Raw genomic sequence first — 17,311 nt, forward strand, 5'->3', positions numbered from 1 at the left:
TACATTAACGCACCGGGATTATTTGGAGAGCTCATGTGATCAGCAGTGTTATGAAATTATCTTTCTCGGCAGCCTTGCGCTTGCAACAATTTCATTGAAGGTCACAGAGGCTACACACTTCCTTTTCCTGCGTTAGAGGAAACCTCAGTAAATGCAATGGATGCTGAGGGAAGACTCCATTTTCTGAGTCTTTCCATTTTCAATTAGCCCTTCTGCTGAGCATGGGGCACTGGCATGTAAGTTAGTCAGGTATATTCGTTCCCTCCGGGAATATCTGACATTAAATAGAGCGACCGAGAAAAAACAACATGAACATGGATTGATTACAAAAGCAATACGTATGCATCCTGCTGACAACCAAACAGCACACCTCTGGAAAAAGTGGACATCAACACCTACGTCGAGTTAAAAACATCGGTGAAAGTAATCACCGGCATTATCGTCACCCCTCCCCCCCCCCCCCCCCCATAGCACGGGGTAGTTGCGCCCGGCCACCTCACTGGCTAACACCTCAACCAATCACGTGCAAAAAGCCCACCATGCAGTGGAGGTATTCATACATCCAGAATAATACACACTAACAACCCCGGTTTACTACCTGCATAAGGCCTTTCCGGAAGAGTACCAGATAGATGTTCATAGCAGTGCGCGATATCGTACTGCTTATAAACCATCTTGTTTTGGAACGGTGCACCGTGGCACTGCAGTAGTCTGTCCATGTAGTTTCCCGGTATCTTTCATATGTTACCAAGCACTGGATATTTTTCTGACGTCTAACATATGGCCATTTCCAGCACGGACGGTGCGGACCCCTGTTGGTGTGCATCCGTCCACGGCCGTTCCATCGTCCGCCGCCCGCCGCCGGGATGTCCGCTGGGATTCCCAACAGATGGCGTCCTGAAGCGGCCGCCTTTCTGCCCTGCCCGCTACAGCCTCTCTAGCCGTGACGCCAGACACACCGGAGTCACGACGTCACGGGATTGCGGACCAGCAGACTGAAGCCAGTTGGATGCTGCCAGAGCTCCGCTCGTATATGACGATAGGGGTATTCGTATATTCACAACACGCATATCTCCGTGGTCAGCGTCGCGCGTACACGTGGTCGGCAGGCAAGGCGCAGTCCGAGCTCGAGTGGACCGCGGGGTGGCCGACGCTCGCGTTGTCATCACGTGCCCGTAACACGTGCTTCCACATCAGCGCGGTGCCACGCGCCTGGAGGCCTCCAACCCATCACATTCAGTCCAGAGCAATTCCAAATCGGCATATTTTGGCATTGCTGCGTATCGTGATCACCATTCCGACGGAGCGACCGCGCCAACTGTGCGCACAGCGGCTGATACGCACGGCCGCGAGAGGTCCTGTCGGCACGCCGGCGGAGGCGCCCGGCTTCCATCCGACCTCGAAAAAATCACATCCCGCTACGCCCAAAGCGAGGTCACAAAAAACACTAGGTCACAGATAAATGCGACCGATTTCAACAGCCGCCACCCCACTTCAAGAAGTTTAAACCTGCTACGATAGGCCAGCGACTGAACGCGCCGGCGTCTCCCCCACGCCGCGGTACCGCAGCACCAAAACAGCCGCACGAGCGCCGCCGCCGCCCGTCCGTTCGTCCTAAGTCGCATGCCACCTGTCGACCCTATCGCCTTGGCTCTGCCCATGCCGGGCGGGGGCTCCCTGACCAACAGTCAGGCGGCGCCACAGCCTCCGAGCCACGTCAGGCCGCGGTCGGGGGCGCCGCCGGTCGGCAGCTGCTGGTTCAGCCCGGCACCGCCAGGGAGCTGACGCCCCGCTCTCGCACGTCGCGCCCCGCGCGGCGGCGCCCTACAAGTCCTGCGTGACCACGTAGTGAACGATGCCGGCGAACAGCACGAAGCCGGCCATGACGATGAGGTTGCTGAGCGCGGCGCTGAGACCGGAGTTGGTGTCGCCGGCCGAGCGGCGCGCTGCTTCGGCGCCGGCAGTCTCCTGTGCCGCCTCCGCTGCGCTCTCCCGCCGGCGTGCCAGCGTCGTCTGGATCTCCTGCGCGCCAGCCCAACCGCGAGGTCACTACAGGTCTCAGGGGGTCACGCTGGGATCAGCGGAAGATCGCTCCGACACCATAAGTCGAGCCAAGTCCGTAGGGTTACTATCAGGTCGCAAGGGTCATGCTGGGATCACAGGAGTCTAAATGGGGACATGTGGACGACGCCGAAGCCGCCGAGGCTCTATAAAAGGGAAGGCAGCGTGGCCTGGAGCTCCTGAGCGTAGGAGGAACACGCCGACACCCTTCGATGGCAACATGGGATCTGTCGCACGTGTGTGCCGTCAGTCCGAGTTCGCTGGGGTCACAGTGACGCCTGCTGGCGTAACTGGGTCACCGGCAGACAGCTGGTGATATGACATGTGCTCGGGTGGGGATCCAATTGACCCCCGAAGGTTTTTCAGAGTGGTTTGCGAACGGCACGGTGTAGCCGCGCCAAATTTTGCATAGCTGTAGACAACTGAATAGCGGATCGTTTGGTATCACAATTTAGATGTCCCTTGCAATGTCGCTGACTTATAGAAGGTCAAAGTCAGGCCATGGTTTCAGCGAAGTCAATTTCTAGGGAGTCGTTCAATCTGATGCAACAAAGCAGTGTTAGACTACGCCATACATCTCTGAGACGCTTTCTTAGGCAGCACTACTAGTGAATAAGCAAATAACATTGACCTGAGGTCAGGTATGGGGGTCAGACCAAGGTCAAAACCAATCTGTTTTATTACTCTGGGGCTTGCTGTACGGGATACTTTCTGGTGCTCACTTCCAATTTATTGATGGCAAGAACCACATCATGCATCTACCACGGACTTCTTACAGGTCACAATAGGTCACTGACCAAAAATGACCCAGGTTTTTTGTTTTGTTTTTAGAAACATTTGAAACATTAGAAACACTTAAAAACATTAGAAACATTAGAAACATTTCGAAACATTTCGTTTTTAGAAACATACTGCCTAGCGTAATCTTTGTCGCCTATTCAAATGCAAAACTCAGAGCAGTCTTGTATGATTTTGATCACCATGACCTCCAAAAGATCACACAAGGTCACTGACCTTGAATGAGCAGTGACCTTTTGCATAGAGTCAGTTAGATAGGTTTTGGGGGCGCTTTGGAGACCAATCCGGAATTTAACCTTCTTTGACATTATTTGACCCGAAGGTCATGACCTAGTAACCTTGAACTTTAACCTAAGTGAGTCCACGTACAGGTCAACACACCCTGTAAATTTGGTGTCTAGCTTTCTTAGTACCCGAGACCTCAGGGGAGGGGTCAAATTCCCCCTGCCTCCCCCCCCCCCCCCACACCGAGCGAAGGGTATTCAGCCGGCCACCCGGGCGCTTGCAACGGGCTGCATGCGTCACGATCGAAGCGGCCCGCAGCACCTCCACGTCCCGCGCTGGTCAACGATTGGATCAGTCTCTCAATGTCGGACGGTCGAAGTGGTCCGAATTTCCGGTGACAAGTACGAGAGGTCGAACTTTACACAATGACAAAAGGCAAAGCACCGGGCCGAATTATAAAAACACAATCTAGCAACGCCTCGAAGACAAAATCTCGAACAACGCTGCAGAGAAATGTCCGGCATAACGTCGCACGAGCAAAGTCAGGGTCCACATCTACGAGGTGAACAACCATACTTTACCGCGTCCGACGGTCAAGTCATGGATAACAACCGAATCGCAGTCTAGGGGCGGAGGCAAAGCACCGGAATCAGGGCTTCGTCCTAGGCGACAATCGGGCACTTGGGAGGAAGGTCTAGGTGGCACTCTCATGAAATAACTTATAACAGGAGCTTCGCGCAACACTGCGCTGTCAGGAGGTAAGATCAGGAGGTCAATAACCCCGTAAGGATGAGTTCCGAGACGACAACGCAGTCAGGAAGCGGGGCCAGAGACGGCCGTTCGGCCCCACCTGCACTTCGTCCGGGAAGAGCTCGCAGAACGTGGGGTCGTTGATGTTGTACTGCAGACTGTGATGGGCGTACATGCGCTTCTCATAGTCGGACGTCTCTATGCTGCCGACGGTGGGCGAGACCTCCAGCTGAAGCGGACCCGGCGGCGAGCGGGAGTCAGTCGGCGCGTCACCACACGGCTCGAGCCGGGGCTGCCGCCGACGCCGGACAGCGAGGGGCGTCGATTCGGGGCCCGGGTGGTGAGCAAACGTGTCGCAGGGAATATATGCTGGGAATATGTCGCAGTGGTCAGTGGTCATGAATTGGGTTAAACAGAACACGATGGCTGATACAAACCTGGCTAAATGTCAGGTGTCGAAGGATCAGGCGAATAAATATAAAATGCAGGCAAACGAAAATCACTGGTCAACTGGAATGCGTGTCTAAATCGAGTACTAAACTCCCACAAAATCGAACGGATAACGTTCAGCTAGCGATCAAAACAAAAATAAATGAAAGCAGACCAAACCATTAAATACACAAATACTGAGCGCGACGGGGCTTGCACACCAGATGAACGCGATTCCACGAAGCCGTCCATACACTCTGCCGTCAAATCGTGGTGCAACTCCGCCCCGAGGCAGCCGGCGGCCGGGGGTCGGCCCGGCTTCTGAGAGCGCGCCGTGCCGGGGGCTCCCCGGACCCCTCCCGCGCACGTCTCGGCGGCAGCACTCACCATGAAACTGAGCAGGCCCGTCAGGATGGTGGACACACTCCAGCTGGGGTTCCACGTGTCCGGGTGGAAGTCGCTGATGGAGAGGCAGAGCCGCGTGTTGGGCTTGAAGCGGCCGTTCGGCGTGATCATGTAGATGCTGGGCGGCCGGAACGGGTACTCGGAGGGGAAGCGCAGCATGCCGTGATACAGGCCGCCCACGTACGGCGTGCCCTCCGGTCCGCGAACGATGTAGTGCCTGCACGAAAGAGGAGAGATGCTCGCGTCAGTACGATGTGTGCCTGCACGGCCGAGGAGAGAGAGACGCGGGCTACAGTACGATGTAGTGCTCGCACGGCCGACGAGAGACGCGGGCTACAGTACGATGTAGTGCTCGCACGGCCGACGAGAGACGCGGGCTACAGTACGATGTAGTGCTCGCACGGCCGACGAGAGACGCGGGCCATAGTACGATGTAGTGCTCGCACGGCCGACGAGAGACACGGGCTACTGTACGATGTAGTGCCCGTACGGCCGAGGAGACGCCGGCTACTGTCGCAGCCTGCCCGGGACAATGAGACCGCGTCGGCCACAGCCGGGCAACATGCGGCCACGTGTTGCCCGGCTGTGGGCAACATAGACCACCGGTCACGAACGGACACACTGGGGACATAGCGAACCAGCTAAAATGCAAGCGTACCACAGGGGCTAACGGGCCCGATCACTCCGTCCCAGCTGCTGGCCGCACCTAAGGCGCAATCCTGGCCGGGCTACCGCTGTATTCGCGCGCTCGTTAAAGCCATCATGTTGCCTCTGCATGTTTGGTGTAGCTATCTGCTGACAGCGGCGCGCTCCTCTTCACTCCCAGTCCAAAATATGGCTCCTGCTGAGTTACGTTTGAGATTCACGAGCGGGCCCAGACTAATGTCGCTCCTCTCCGAGGAGATCCCGCAGTCCATGCACTGTTTAAGAGAATACCATAATAAACACTGGACTGGAATGTTATGACTAGAAAGCCCACGAGGCCAGTTGGCGGCAACATCAAGGTCGCCATGACCGCGCTGATCACACACGGATGACAGCCGCCGTTGCCCAGAACATTTTCGCGATGAGAGCAAATGCCTGCGCGTCTTGCAAAGCCGGCCTATCCACACCAGGCCTTGCTCGCCTTATTTGCCTGTCCAGAGTCGACCGCGTGCCGGGTGCTAGTACACAAATACGAGCGAGACCGATGAAGCGTTTGGCGCGCGGCGTAGTGCTTGCTGGTGAGGACACGCTCCCAGCGTCGATCCAGACACGGATCTGCACACCAAGCACACGCACTGAACCGCCGGCATCGAAAAAGTCAGGCAGTGCGCGCCGACAGTGGCCCCACTCTCGCACACAGAGTGACGTCATTTCCAGTTTGGACCGCGCAGGCTCCAGGTGGTGGGTTTCCAGGCACGGGGGGTGTTCCCCCTCCCTCTCCCTCCGGCAATGCGCCGGCGACCGCCCAGATGCCAGAGAGGGGTGTCACCAGATGGTGTCCAGAAGCAGCGGCCTTCAACGGTTGGGTAAGCCCGTGGATACCCGTACCGGCCGGGTAACTGACTAGTTTGGGTATGCATTTTGGGGCCATCGCGAGCATGGACGCAGGTGTGGGTAAGATGCTCACGACACATATCGTGCACTTCATGAAACACCTCACAAGTTGCTGCCGTGCGTGCTGGGATCACACATAGTTCCATTCACACTGTGTCTGCGGTTGGCGGCGTAGAAAAATGAGTCACGGCGCAACAGTTCCTAGATATCACAATTTCAACCACCTCAATACAAAAAAAAAAAAACGCAAACCAGCAACGTGTGAGCACAACTGATAGGCATGGGTAGCGATTGGATAGAGCACGTGCATGAGAGAGGGGCGAATCATATAAAACGAACCACGCTCATGAAGGCCTGCATTGCGACGGCAACGGGAAAAACGTGTGCGCAGTGAATGTTTAAAAATGTGAACATGTACGGCGCACTGTTGCCAATCCAGAGCCTGCGGGCTCTCGGCACTCTTAACATCTACAACACTGCTCTCTTCGATAGTCTGTGTTGGCTCTCTCGGCCCCATTTATAAAGTCACACGCAATGCCAATCAGAAAGCTAAAATCAGCAGCCTTGTGACTAATTGTTCCTTTGCGATGGTTGTGCATTGTAATAGTTGTAACGTCATCATCATAAGTCGCATATTACAAAAAGCTGGAAGTCAAGATTATTTTCGTGCCTTAGATTTGCTGTTCAGCATAATCGTAGGGTCATCGTATTCGAGTGAATGATTCCTCTTTTGCCTCAAAGGAAGTATCCCACCTTTGGAGCATATTGCAAAAAAATACTCTCGTGGCACCTCAGGGCCAGCCATTATGGGCGTGGGAACAGGGGCCCAGGGGGCCCATGGCACCCCACTTCTCAAGGTGTGGGGGGGGGGCATCAATGTTAACTCCCCCCCCCCCCGCTTTTCAGATTAAGGTTGTATTTGGCTTATTTTTGCACTCCATTAAACATGCAAGCCGATTTACGTAGTTCACCAGCCATCTCTCTCAAGATGCGTCATCTTTTTCGTTTGCTCATTGGCCATCGCTTTGTGTTACAGCCGCAAGACCTACGCCGCACGGCCTGGAGACTGCAACGCCGGGCGTCGAGGCTGTTATTGCTATGACTTGCGAGCACGCATGTTCAACACCATATTACGTAGTTTTCTTATCAGTAATCAGCTCTGACAGGATCTTGAGCATTATAAGACGAACATGGGCTAGTCATGTTAATGCAAATTATGAATCCCATTTCATCTGCAATCTGCAGTCAGGCAGAAATCAATATCTCTGAAGGGCGCAGAAAAACATGGAACTGGAGTCTATGTGAAAACTATCGGACTGTCTGCGGTGACCAGGGATGTTGCGTCAATGAGGGTCCCTGTTGCTGCTGATCCGGGGTTAACTGCGCGGATCAGAAGGCCTCCCGTGTCAGGGATGGGACCAATGTGATATCACATATCCTTCTAATAACCTCCGGATTGACCAAGAGATCACCCGTGACCCCGTGCACCAGAATGATACCCAGAGGACACTTCGTGATGGGACGGAATGGTCCTTCAGCCCTTGACCGGAAACGGTAAGGTACCCCTGGTGTTCCACTAAAGAGGCCCCTTGCTCGGAAGGGAATACAGGGTCTCACTATTGCTGAGTAGAGTGGGGCTCTCATCATTGTTGAAAAGCACGGGTCGAAATGAATTTTTAAAAAACCAGGAAGGTCATGCCATGTTTGCCTGAGAACGTTCATTTCTTTCATAATGTATTACTGAAACAAAATACATAAAAAGGCTTGAACACGCCCGCCCGCAACCTCCAGAGCAAGGACAAGGATGGTCTGGTGTTGCAACTTCCGTAAAACCGATAAGTTTCGGTCACTGCAGGTGCCACCAGACGGCGGGCGCCGAGTTAATCCGTCTTATGGACACATGAATAGCTGCGGAAACACGAAAAAATAGAGATTTAACCTTCACTCTTCCAGTTAAACCACCAGATTACAGCCCCACTTCGCGGTGCTTTAGGGCCCAATCCGCTCTTTTCATCAATCTAAAAATTGCACGCGTGAAACATGCCCTCAGACTGCCATTTAAATACAAGATGTGATGTCATGAAGCGTCCAAGGATGCTTTCTCAGAAGTGTCGTCACTTTTCGTGCACCCGTTGGCCACAACTTAATATAGCTGCTAGGACGACGCTGTGCGTCCTACGGAGACTGCAACGCCTATGGGGGGGCGAGGCTTGCTGTTTCTAAAATTTTAGAATGCGCATACTCAAAATTACGCCACATAACCTGTATAACTAGTTGGTTTAAGTGTTTAAAGGTAATCATTTCAGAAGCGTCATCATTTTCGTCCACCGGTGGGCCACGACTAAATATTAGCTACTGTGCTAACGCTCCGCGGACTGCGGAGACTTCAACGCCTGGGGTCGAGGTTTTTGTTACTAGGATTTGCGAGCGAGCATGTTAAAAACACGTTACATGAATTGTTTCACTTATCGATTCTGACTGAATGGTGAAAATTTTCAGACAAACATGGCTTGGCCATGTTAATACACATTGTCGACCACTCCATTTGCAATAGAATTTTCGTCTTCAAATTTGGATCCAACATATTGATCTGCAATCTACCTTCGCAATGTCCTCAAGGTCTGTAGAACACAGATAAAAAAATTGGCAAAGCTTCTGAATTCTATCGGTTTAGAGTCAGCTAACCACTGGGAATTAAGAGCGCCGGTGATTTCCTCCATGCAGTCGTTCAACGCCCGATTTCTGCAGCTTATTGACCTCAAAATGCAAACAAAATTGAGCTCACGGTAACTCCTGATTTCTGCTCTGGTAACAAGGTAAAAATAACAATAAAACGAAGAAAACCGTGTCACTTGTTAACAAGTAAGCCCTATCCGGGGATTTTTTTTTTTTGGGGGGGGGGTCACCATAAGATGGGCTTTTGTCAACCCTGTGTTCCCTCTTGGCAAGACTCTGGCTACGCCCCTGCCTACACCCAAAAGCAGATCAAGTCGCGTACGTTGCATGATGGGCAATGAAGCGTCCGTTGGGCCAATCCATACCTACAGCAGGCAGCTTCACGGAGACTATTTTTCTGCGACGGTGTGGTATAAGGGAATATACTTCGGGAAAAATACTGTTGCAGGTGTCCAACACATGTTTCATACACCCTGTAGAAGTAACGCTGATCCAAAAGTATGCAACAAAGTAGCCACACGATCAGCTCGCAGTCAGCCATGTGGGAGACATCCAGGCCAGGGCAGTGGCCACCGACGGCGGACAAGAGCATATGACAGATGGGCCTTATTATGTGGCTTGATTCTTAAAAGACAATCTCCAGTTTTGTGGATTTTGTCACACTGTTTCTAGCAGATTTCAAGCTCTCGAATTCGTTTCCGCCTAAAATACTGCGACAAGTCCTATTTCTTGAAAAGCAGCCAGCGAAATGAAGGCGCATTAAAAACCTGGCGCAATTGTGAGCCATCCAGCCACTTTCAAAGTTCTCACCAGCCTATATCCATGCCGTATTTTGGCATCTACACTGTGGAGGCAAATCCTTCCTTAACGACCAAAAATACCTACTCGATCGTGGAATTGCGTCTCCCCAGGAAAGACAGTGTTAAAATGGACGAAAAATCTAGGGGAGCTGGATAGCCTTATTTGCCAAATGACAGATGAGTCGAATAGGCAATATAGTGCACCAGTGAAAAACAGCTCTAGATGCATAGCTAGCACAGAAGCCGTGACATTTGAATAAAGAGCGATAGCAATCCCCATCCCTACCCCCCCCCCCCCGCCCCCCTCCTTCCCCCGGTCATCGCGCTCGCTTTCCAGAAAAAGCTCCTGAAGTACACCCTAAGCTTGCCCCCCCCCCCTTTTTAAATGTTCCTACACCTATGCAAGTTATCAAAGGATGAGTCATAAAAGGATGTCAATATTCATTATCTTTGAGTCCAAACTTCGCTGTTAACACTTGGTATCAACACTACGCTTCTTCCCCGCCGTTATCGCGACCACCGTCCTCATGTCAACCGCCGTGGCATCTCGACTGTTGGGAACGTTTGTGATTCACCTAGCAGGCCAAAACAGCCTGTTATCAAGCACCGCATTGATTAATTTTTGCGCCAGTGCACCACTATGGGCCACGTGATACACCCATTCCTAAAGCCAAAACGCGCGTCGAAGAGTTGTTAAGCGTCCATAAGGCCTACGACGTCTGCTGCCCGTAAAATATAATCGTGCCCAACACGCGCCATCCTGCACGGCTCTGCAGTGTGACGTCACTCAGCTGGGCCAGCCGGCCGCGCAGTAGTGGCTCCAGCGGCGTCGCTCTGGGGGCCGACAGGTCATGCCGGCCGCTGATCCCGCCCTCGTCTCCTAACGTCCGACACCGCGGTGGGCTCACGCCATGTCACAGGGTCATGACAGGGTGGGTGGCATATCAGCTCGCCGTATCCCGTGTCACCTGCAGCGTCGTATTCCTGGTGACGCCGCTGCCGCTGCCGGCGGACGGGCGGCCAATTCGTATAAAGGCGGGGCGCGGCGACCGTCTGCCAAGCATCCTTCACACCGGTATACTGCGCGTCCGCATTGACCGTTCCAGCCGAACACAGTCGAGCACAATGCTGAAGCTGATCGCTGCCATCGCCCTGGTGAGTGGACAACCCACGGCGGGGCAGTGATACCGTGTGACGTCAGGGCCAAATCACGGAGCGCTGCCGTCATAACGGCACCTGATGTTCGCTTGCGCCGGCCGTTAAGTGTTGCCAGACGTGTCTCGCTGACGACCTTCCTGACCACATGAGGCTGTGTACTGATGACGGTGATGACAGCCAGACCGTCACTCTCCTCACGCGCTTTTTCCACCCATAGACGGGCGCGCTGGGCGCCGCCATGCCCATGGGCCTCAACGGCGACGAGGTGCAGCAGGTGTTCCAGGGCATGCTGGACCAGTCGGACGCCGACGGCGACGGCCGCCTCTCGCCGGCCGAGCTCGAGCCCATCATACGGGCCGGCGGCCCGCACCTCAGCGTCGCCGACGTGCGGCACACCATCTCGCTCATGGACGGCGACGGCGACGGCTTCGTCAACCTGGCCGACTTCCGGCAGGCGGCCAACGAGCCGCCGCCGGCCGAGGTCGTGCCCATCGCCTTCCGCGCCGAAGACACAGACGGCAACGGCCAGCTGACGCAGCAGCAGGCCCTGGAGGTGGCGCCGTCGCTGCTCAGTGGACACCGGCAGCTCGAGCACGTGCGCTACGTGCTGGAGGACGCCGACACCGACGGCGACGGCATGCTGGAGCAGGACGAGTTCACATTCGCCGTCGTCGCGCTCCAGAAAGAAGCGTGAAGACGGCCGACCGTGACGGGACCCCCGACGGCGGGACAGTGGGACGGTGGCCTCTGCAAGGCCGGTGGGACGGAGGCCTCGGTAAGGCGGCCGGACGGAGGCCTCTGTAAACCGGTGTGACGGAGGCCTCTGCAAGGCCGGTGGGACGGATGCCTCTGTAAGGCGGCGGGACGGGGCCTCTGTAAGACGGTGGGACGGGGCCTCTGTAACGCGGCGGGACGGAGGCCTCTGTAAGGCCGGCAGATGGAGGCCTCTGTAAGGTCGATGGGACGGAGGCCTCCGTAAGACACCCGTACGACCAGTCACCCTGTGCCAATGGGAGCGCCCGCTGTTCATGCGGGACTCGGGATGCTACCGCCATAAGCCTCGATACTGCTTGTGTGAACCGATCAGCGTTCAGGACAACTGGGCTTATCTGGTAACACAACATTGTTGTACTCATGCTTTATCGGTGCCGACATCATATTTTATCAATAAAACCACGTGAATTGTACAGAATTTCTAACGCCTCAACCATTTATACGACGGAGAACCATCAAAACGTTCATGATTGCGACGTCCCGCGTTCCTATCGTCCAAAATTACAGCAGCCAGCATTCATAACATCCAAAATGGCAAGATGCAGTGTTCATCGCATCCAGTTCCCACGCCCATTGGCGGCCTTCAAAGCATCCAAACTCGCGACGTCGAAATTCACAACGTCCGTGTTCACCGCATTCAGCGATCACATCCAAACTTGGTTCTGATTCCTGCTGCTAGATGGCAGAACAGTTACGTATTAATCCTACCGCTAGGTGGCAGAACAATACCACGATTACCCTCTCCAAAAAAGGCTTAGTCAGTTGGCCCTTAACCCATGAACACCTGATACCTCCAGTTGAATATGGTGACACAAATCACCTAGAGTGCCTGGCGGCTGGCAGCCAGCATCAACACAGGCATGCTTACCATTCCAAGATGTTGGAAGGCAGCGGCTCAGCCGATATGTACGGCACAGGGTCAGCTTTCAGGCGCATGTAGTCACGCCTCAGGCGCACCAAGGCCGTGTTGTTTTGTGCCTTCTTGCCCATTTTTTCTGAAAGTGGATGCCAGTATATCATGATAATGAACTGGGCTTTTTGGCATGCTGACTGCATATGGTCATCAAGCACCATTGAGCACATCAAACACTGGCTCAAAAGTCAATACTACAATGGTGGATTAAGTGTTATGCATGCTTGATGAAGGTGCATCAATAGTGGTATGAGGCATGAAAAGATGTGTAAATGATACAGAAATATCCAGGGGCAGTGTTGGAAATTCCAAAAAATGTCCTGGTAGCGGAGTACAAATTTTCTCTGGTGGAGTACAAAATTATCGAAATGCTGCGGGTCATTACAGTTCTATTTAGCTTATCTTTGAGAGATAACACTACAATGGGTGGTACTCAGCGAAAGCACCACTTTTCATATACAGCAGCTCATGTAAAAGTGCTTTAAATGAAAGGAAACACCAATATTAAACATGGCACACTGAAACAACACAGTCTCATACTCTGTACTATGAAACACATGTGCATATACATGAGTTTTCAATTTATGAAAGGCTCTGGGTCAGGGTGTACTTTCCTACCTAGCGCTAGAAGAAATAATTGTACACCATTCGTGGTGTTTAAGACAGGACACATCGTAAATAATCGCAAAACAGGTAGATTCATGCTCTTACCTTCACATTTTTATAATTACGATGGCGAGCTCCCGAGCACGGCATACGCACAGCAGCCGCGACTTAATGTGGTTCATCATCAATGGTCGGTTAAGTCATGCTCAAGTTTGAGTTGGTCCGCGAACATAGGAAGTGACAGCTTTGCTAATCTACAGACCGGTGCGATTCTGGTACTTTTTTCATTTCCCGGTTTCGTTCAAAGGTGATTCCATTCAACATTCACACACTTTTTTACATTTCCATACATGGTTTGTCATGTACCTAGGTGGCAACACAGGCTGCTTGCTATTGGGCGTCTTAGTCTGGTGGGTGCAAGATTTTTGCTCTTGCAGATATCAATGCATGGCTCCTGATGGAAAGCAGCAAGTCTGAACCTGTTGAATGTTCTGGTTTTATTTTGGCCTGACAGGTACAGGACAGGACAGGACAGGTATTTGGCCTGAGGTAAAACAAGCTTTTACAAAAGCTGTTTTTGTTCCATCATGATGGAGTACAAAGTACTTCTTTTTACCTAGTCACAATCCTGGAGTACAAAATCTCCTGGTATACATTACACCAGGAAACGTCAAGTTTTCCAACACTGTCCAGGGGTGAGAACTAAGGTGAGAATGCATGATTGTGGGGTAAGGGCTCAACTAACAAGTACTGTTAGAGCAGTGAACAGATCCAAGAAACACATTCTATCAAAAGGTAAAAAAAAAATGTTTTCCAAAAGTACTTGTGGGAGGCAAAAGCATCCAAGTAAAACTGGCTAGAAATATTACAATTTGCAGGCACAGTATAATTTCTCCAATGATTTAACCCATTTCCCCTTTTGGAAGGTCGGATGGCCAAGTTGAGGCACAGTTGGGTGGTTACAGCCTCTTCAACTGAGTATGGAACAACACCCCTTGATATATGTCTGGACTATCTGGCCACTGTGTTTGCACAACATATGTAGTCATGGGACTGATTTTCTTAAATCAACTAGCCAAAGGCTGATCCTTGTGTTTACATCACATGAGTAGTCATGGGCCTGAACTTCTTCAATCATCTAGCCAAAGGTTTTGCACAAATGACTGGAATTGGAAACATTTTTTAAACTTATTGAAACCCTTGGTGACTTATTTGAAACCCTGCCCCTGTAGTGCTATACAGAAATTCTTGCTCAACACAACCTTCCAAGACTTAAGGGTATCACATTATGCAATGGCATGGCTACATGTTCCAGTATGGCTCTCTCAAACCATTCTGAAATGAGCCAACAAAGACAAACCACATTATCTGTTTTGGCATACAGTTCATGAGTGCCAAGATTATGTGATGCTTTAGCACTGTACAAATAGAAGGGTGGTAGAACCATATTGCAAGAACCATGCATAGAATCAACCATATTTGTTTACTGTTGAAAATATGTCACCATAGTACTTTGAGGAATTTATCAGCATTATAACAATGCTATCTGCAAGCAGTCTGAAACCACCAGTGCAAATGGCATACAATAGCAACTACATAGATGCTATCATAGTTTTCATATAGATCATTGGTATGATAGATATATCACACTAAAAATATAATTAATTCCACAGTCTATGTCAGATACCAAAAATTTTAGAAATATCAAGGTTGGTTCAGGAATTTCTTCCCATGCAGCACCACAGGACCAATAATCATCAAAACTGTGAACAGAGTTGGGGACTTTCTCCACCCCTCTCCAGCAGAGCACATACATTGCCCATTCTAGAGCACTGGAAAACAATCTGACTTCTCCACTGACCAATGTCTCTAGATCACAGCCCCATTGCATGACATTGCATTAGTGGCTATAACAAATCAAAGGGGCTAAGATTCTTGGTAGTTCATGGCTTAAAAATAGGTCAAATTTCCAGAAAAGTATTTTATATTTTTCTTACTACAGAATCTAACAAAACAAAGGACCAAATTTGCATTACAAAACATAAATTATCACTGAGAAGCACTCCCACTATAAAGACAAAGGTCATAGCAGTTTAAGTTAGGGTTGTACAGAAATCTTTAAATCTGCTATAACGGCTGGTTCAGGTTTTGAAAACATCAGTAAAATGGTCCAGTGTTGGAAAACTTGACATTTCCTGGTGTAATGTATACCAGGAGATTTTGTACTCCAGGATTGTGACTAGGTAAAAAGAAGTACTTTGTACTCCATCATGATGGAACAAAAACAGCTTTTGTAAAAGCTTATTTTACCTCTTTGTGTCAGGACAAAATAAAACCAGAACATGCAACAGGTTCAGACTTGCTGCTTCCATCAGGAGCCATGTATTGATATCTGCAAGAGCAAAAATATTGCACCCACCAGACTAAGACGCCCAATAGCAAGCAGCCTGTGTTGCCACCTAGGTACATGATACACCATGTATGGAAATGTAAAAAAGTGTGTGAATGTTGAATGGAATCACCTTTGAACAAAGCCGGGAAATGAGAAAGTACCAGAATCGCACCAGTCTGTAGATTAGCAAAGCTGTCACTTCCTATGTTCGCAGACCAACTCAAACTTGAGCATGACTTAACCGACCGTCGCCATCATAATTATAAAAAGTTTGAAGGTAAGAGCATGAATCTACCTGTTTTGCGATTATTTACAATATGTCCTGCCTTAAACATGATGAATGGTGTACAATTATTTTTTTGAAATGGTCAGAAAATCACTCCTAGTAACATGAAGCTCCACTTTGCACGTTTCAGCAAAAAATCCTTTATAGCTTTTCTGTATCAGACATGTGTGAACAAAGAAAACAAAGCACCATCTTTTCTACCCCAAGAATGCATCTCTAAGTTCACAATGTTTCGGGAAATGATTTAGTATTTGCACATAACAGTAAATTGGTCTGACACCACACCTAGAAAACAAATGTCATGCCAAACACATCCAGCATAGCAACAGCAACATTGCAAGACAGTAGTGGCATGACATACAGTAGTGACACTGCAGGAAGTTTCATGGCATTATATCATAATCCAAGGTTTAGAGGAATTATGGTATTGCAAAGGTATTTTCAGGTAAAAAATAATGGAAAATGTACACATCTATGGCATAACAAATATTTAAGACATTTTTCACAGAAATAAGTAAACTTTGGCAACCTTTGACTTGGTCTGAGCCTGCAGACGCAAGTTCAGGTAGTTGCACACAATGGGGGGTGTCAAGTCAACATCTCTTCTCAGGACAGATGCAGGTAAATGCAGGGTCAATATGGCAGTAAGGATGCAGGAAACTAAAGACTCACAAGAAAAAACACAGTGATTTACAAAAACAAATGGCTAATTGCACGACTATGCAGACAACGACTTGTGATATGATCAAATTTTATAGGCACGCACAGATGTTAAAACGCTGGTACGTACCGCGTCTATTCTAACAACCTGGCCCTACTCTTAATTTCTAGCCGGGGTGATATCTTCTTTGGTTCTCGTAGGTCAGACTTTCACTTTTAAGTTCAATAACCGGATGCGGATAGTAACACAGGGAAGGAAGGCAACAACAAATATTATGGCGCCCTACACAACACCCAACGCGCGACCCCTTCCCCCCAAGTCCGTGCCCTTTGAGGCTTTCCCCAAACATGTATCAGCTGCCCCAAATTGGGTGGGCCTCACTATTGCTCCCAGATCTAAAGGAATTTACCGAACACGAAGTAATTTATGTGATAGCCCTGACGCATCCAAAACCTTAGATCTCTGCAAGACTTGGTTCACTCGTTCTTGTGGAGGTCGATATTGATATGGAGGGGGAACGAATGGCGTGCTTTCAGAATCATGCTATTTCTGAGTTGGTGTCCTAACTGGACCTAGGTAATCTTCTATTACATTTCACGTCGACATGACAGAATTAGAGCCGATGTCTGGGGGGGGGGGGGGGGGGTTTCAGGAGAATTGACTCCACGACGAGACCAAATGGTTAGGAATGTTTTCCGAGAGATGTTTTTCCTTGCAACGCCATAGGCGTCAAATAAAATCCTGCAACAAGACTGTAAAGGGCCCGCCAGCTCCACCCTTCGTCTGTGACGGAGCGGATGTAATTTGGAGGCACGGCTGATACCCTGATGTCAACAAT

The 17,311-nt window shown here is 50.6% G+C and overlaps 2 protein-coding genes across 3 annotated transcripts; one reads left to right on the forward strand and one right to left on the reverse strand.

Moving 5' to 3' along the window:
- Positions 1 to 1,032: 1,032 nt before the first annotated feature.
- On the reverse strand, positions 1,033 to 16,619 carry LOC119096247 (ubiquitin-conjugating enzyme E2 J2). The gene is made up of 5 exons (XM_037219062.1): positions 16,603 to 16,619; positions 12,484 to 12,610; positions 4,651 to 4,885; positions 3,935 to 4,063; positions 1,033 to 2,022 (listed from the first exon to the last, which is right to left on the reverse strand). Exons 2-5 carry the CDS (start codon positions 12,603 to 12,605, stop codon positions 1,825 to 1,827), a joined length of 684 nt encoding a protein of 227 aa, XP_037074957.1. The 5' UTR covers positions 12,606 to 12,610; positions 16,603 to 16,619; the 3' UTR covers positions 1,033 to 1,824.
- On the forward strand, positions 10,755 to 12,011 carry LOC119096248 (putative calcium-binding protein CML18). 2 transcript variants are annotated; one of them, XR_005094039.1, is made up of 3 exons: positions 10,755 to 10,838; positions 11,059 to 11,610; positions 11,811 to 12,011. XR_005094039.1 is itself a non-coding variant. In XM_037219063.1 (2 exons), exons 1-2 carry the CDS (start codon positions 10,809 to 10,811, stop codon positions 11,533 to 11,535), a joined length of 507 nt encoding a protein of 168 aa, XP_037074958.1. In that variant the 5' UTR covers positions 10,755 to 10,808; the 3' UTR covers positions 11,536 to 12,011. The 2 variants fall into 2 exon arrangements, 1 of the variants encoding a protein (XP_037074958.1); XM_037219063.1 differs by having other exon boundaries at positions 11,059 to 12,011.
- Positions 16,620 to 17,311: the final 692 nt, after the last annotated feature.

Source organism: Pollicipes pollicipes, unplaced genomic scaffold (genome assembly GCF_011947565.3).
Source record: "Pollicipes pollicipes isolate AB1234 unplaced genomic scaffold, Ppol_2.1 Scaffold_4295;HRSCAF=5057_pilon_pilon_pilon, whole genome shotgun sequence".
Classification (NCBI taxonomy): Eukaryota; Metazoa; Arthropoda; class Thecostraca; order Pollicipedomorpha; family Pollicipedidae; genus Pollicipes; species Pollicipes pollicipes.

What these genes read in the sequence shown, in the direction of transcription:
- LOC119096248 (XM_037219063.1), top strand. Translation starts at nt 10,809, where the DNA reads ATGCTGAAGCTGATCGCTGCCATCGCCCTG. An exon ending in TGATCGCTGCCATCGCCCTG is followed by an intron (nt 10,839 to 11,058) that starts GTGAGTGGACAA and finishes TTCCACCCATAG; the next exon opens with ACGGGCGCGCTGGGCGCCGC.
- LOC119096247 (XM_037219062.1), bottom strand. Translation starts at nt 12,605, where the DNA reads ATGGGCAAGAAGGCACAAAACAACACGGCCTTGGTGCGCCTGAGGCGT. An exon ending in CGGGCCTGCTCAGTTTCATG is followed by an intron (nt 4,064 to 4,650) that starts GTGAGTGCTGCC and finishes GGTCCGCTTCAG; the next exon opens with CTGGAGGTCTCGCCCACCGT. An exon ending in TCTTCCCGGACGAAGTGCAG is followed by an intron (nt 2,023 to 3,934) that starts GTGGGGCCGAAC and finishes GCTGGCGCGCAG; the next exon opens with GAGATCCAGACGACGCTGGC.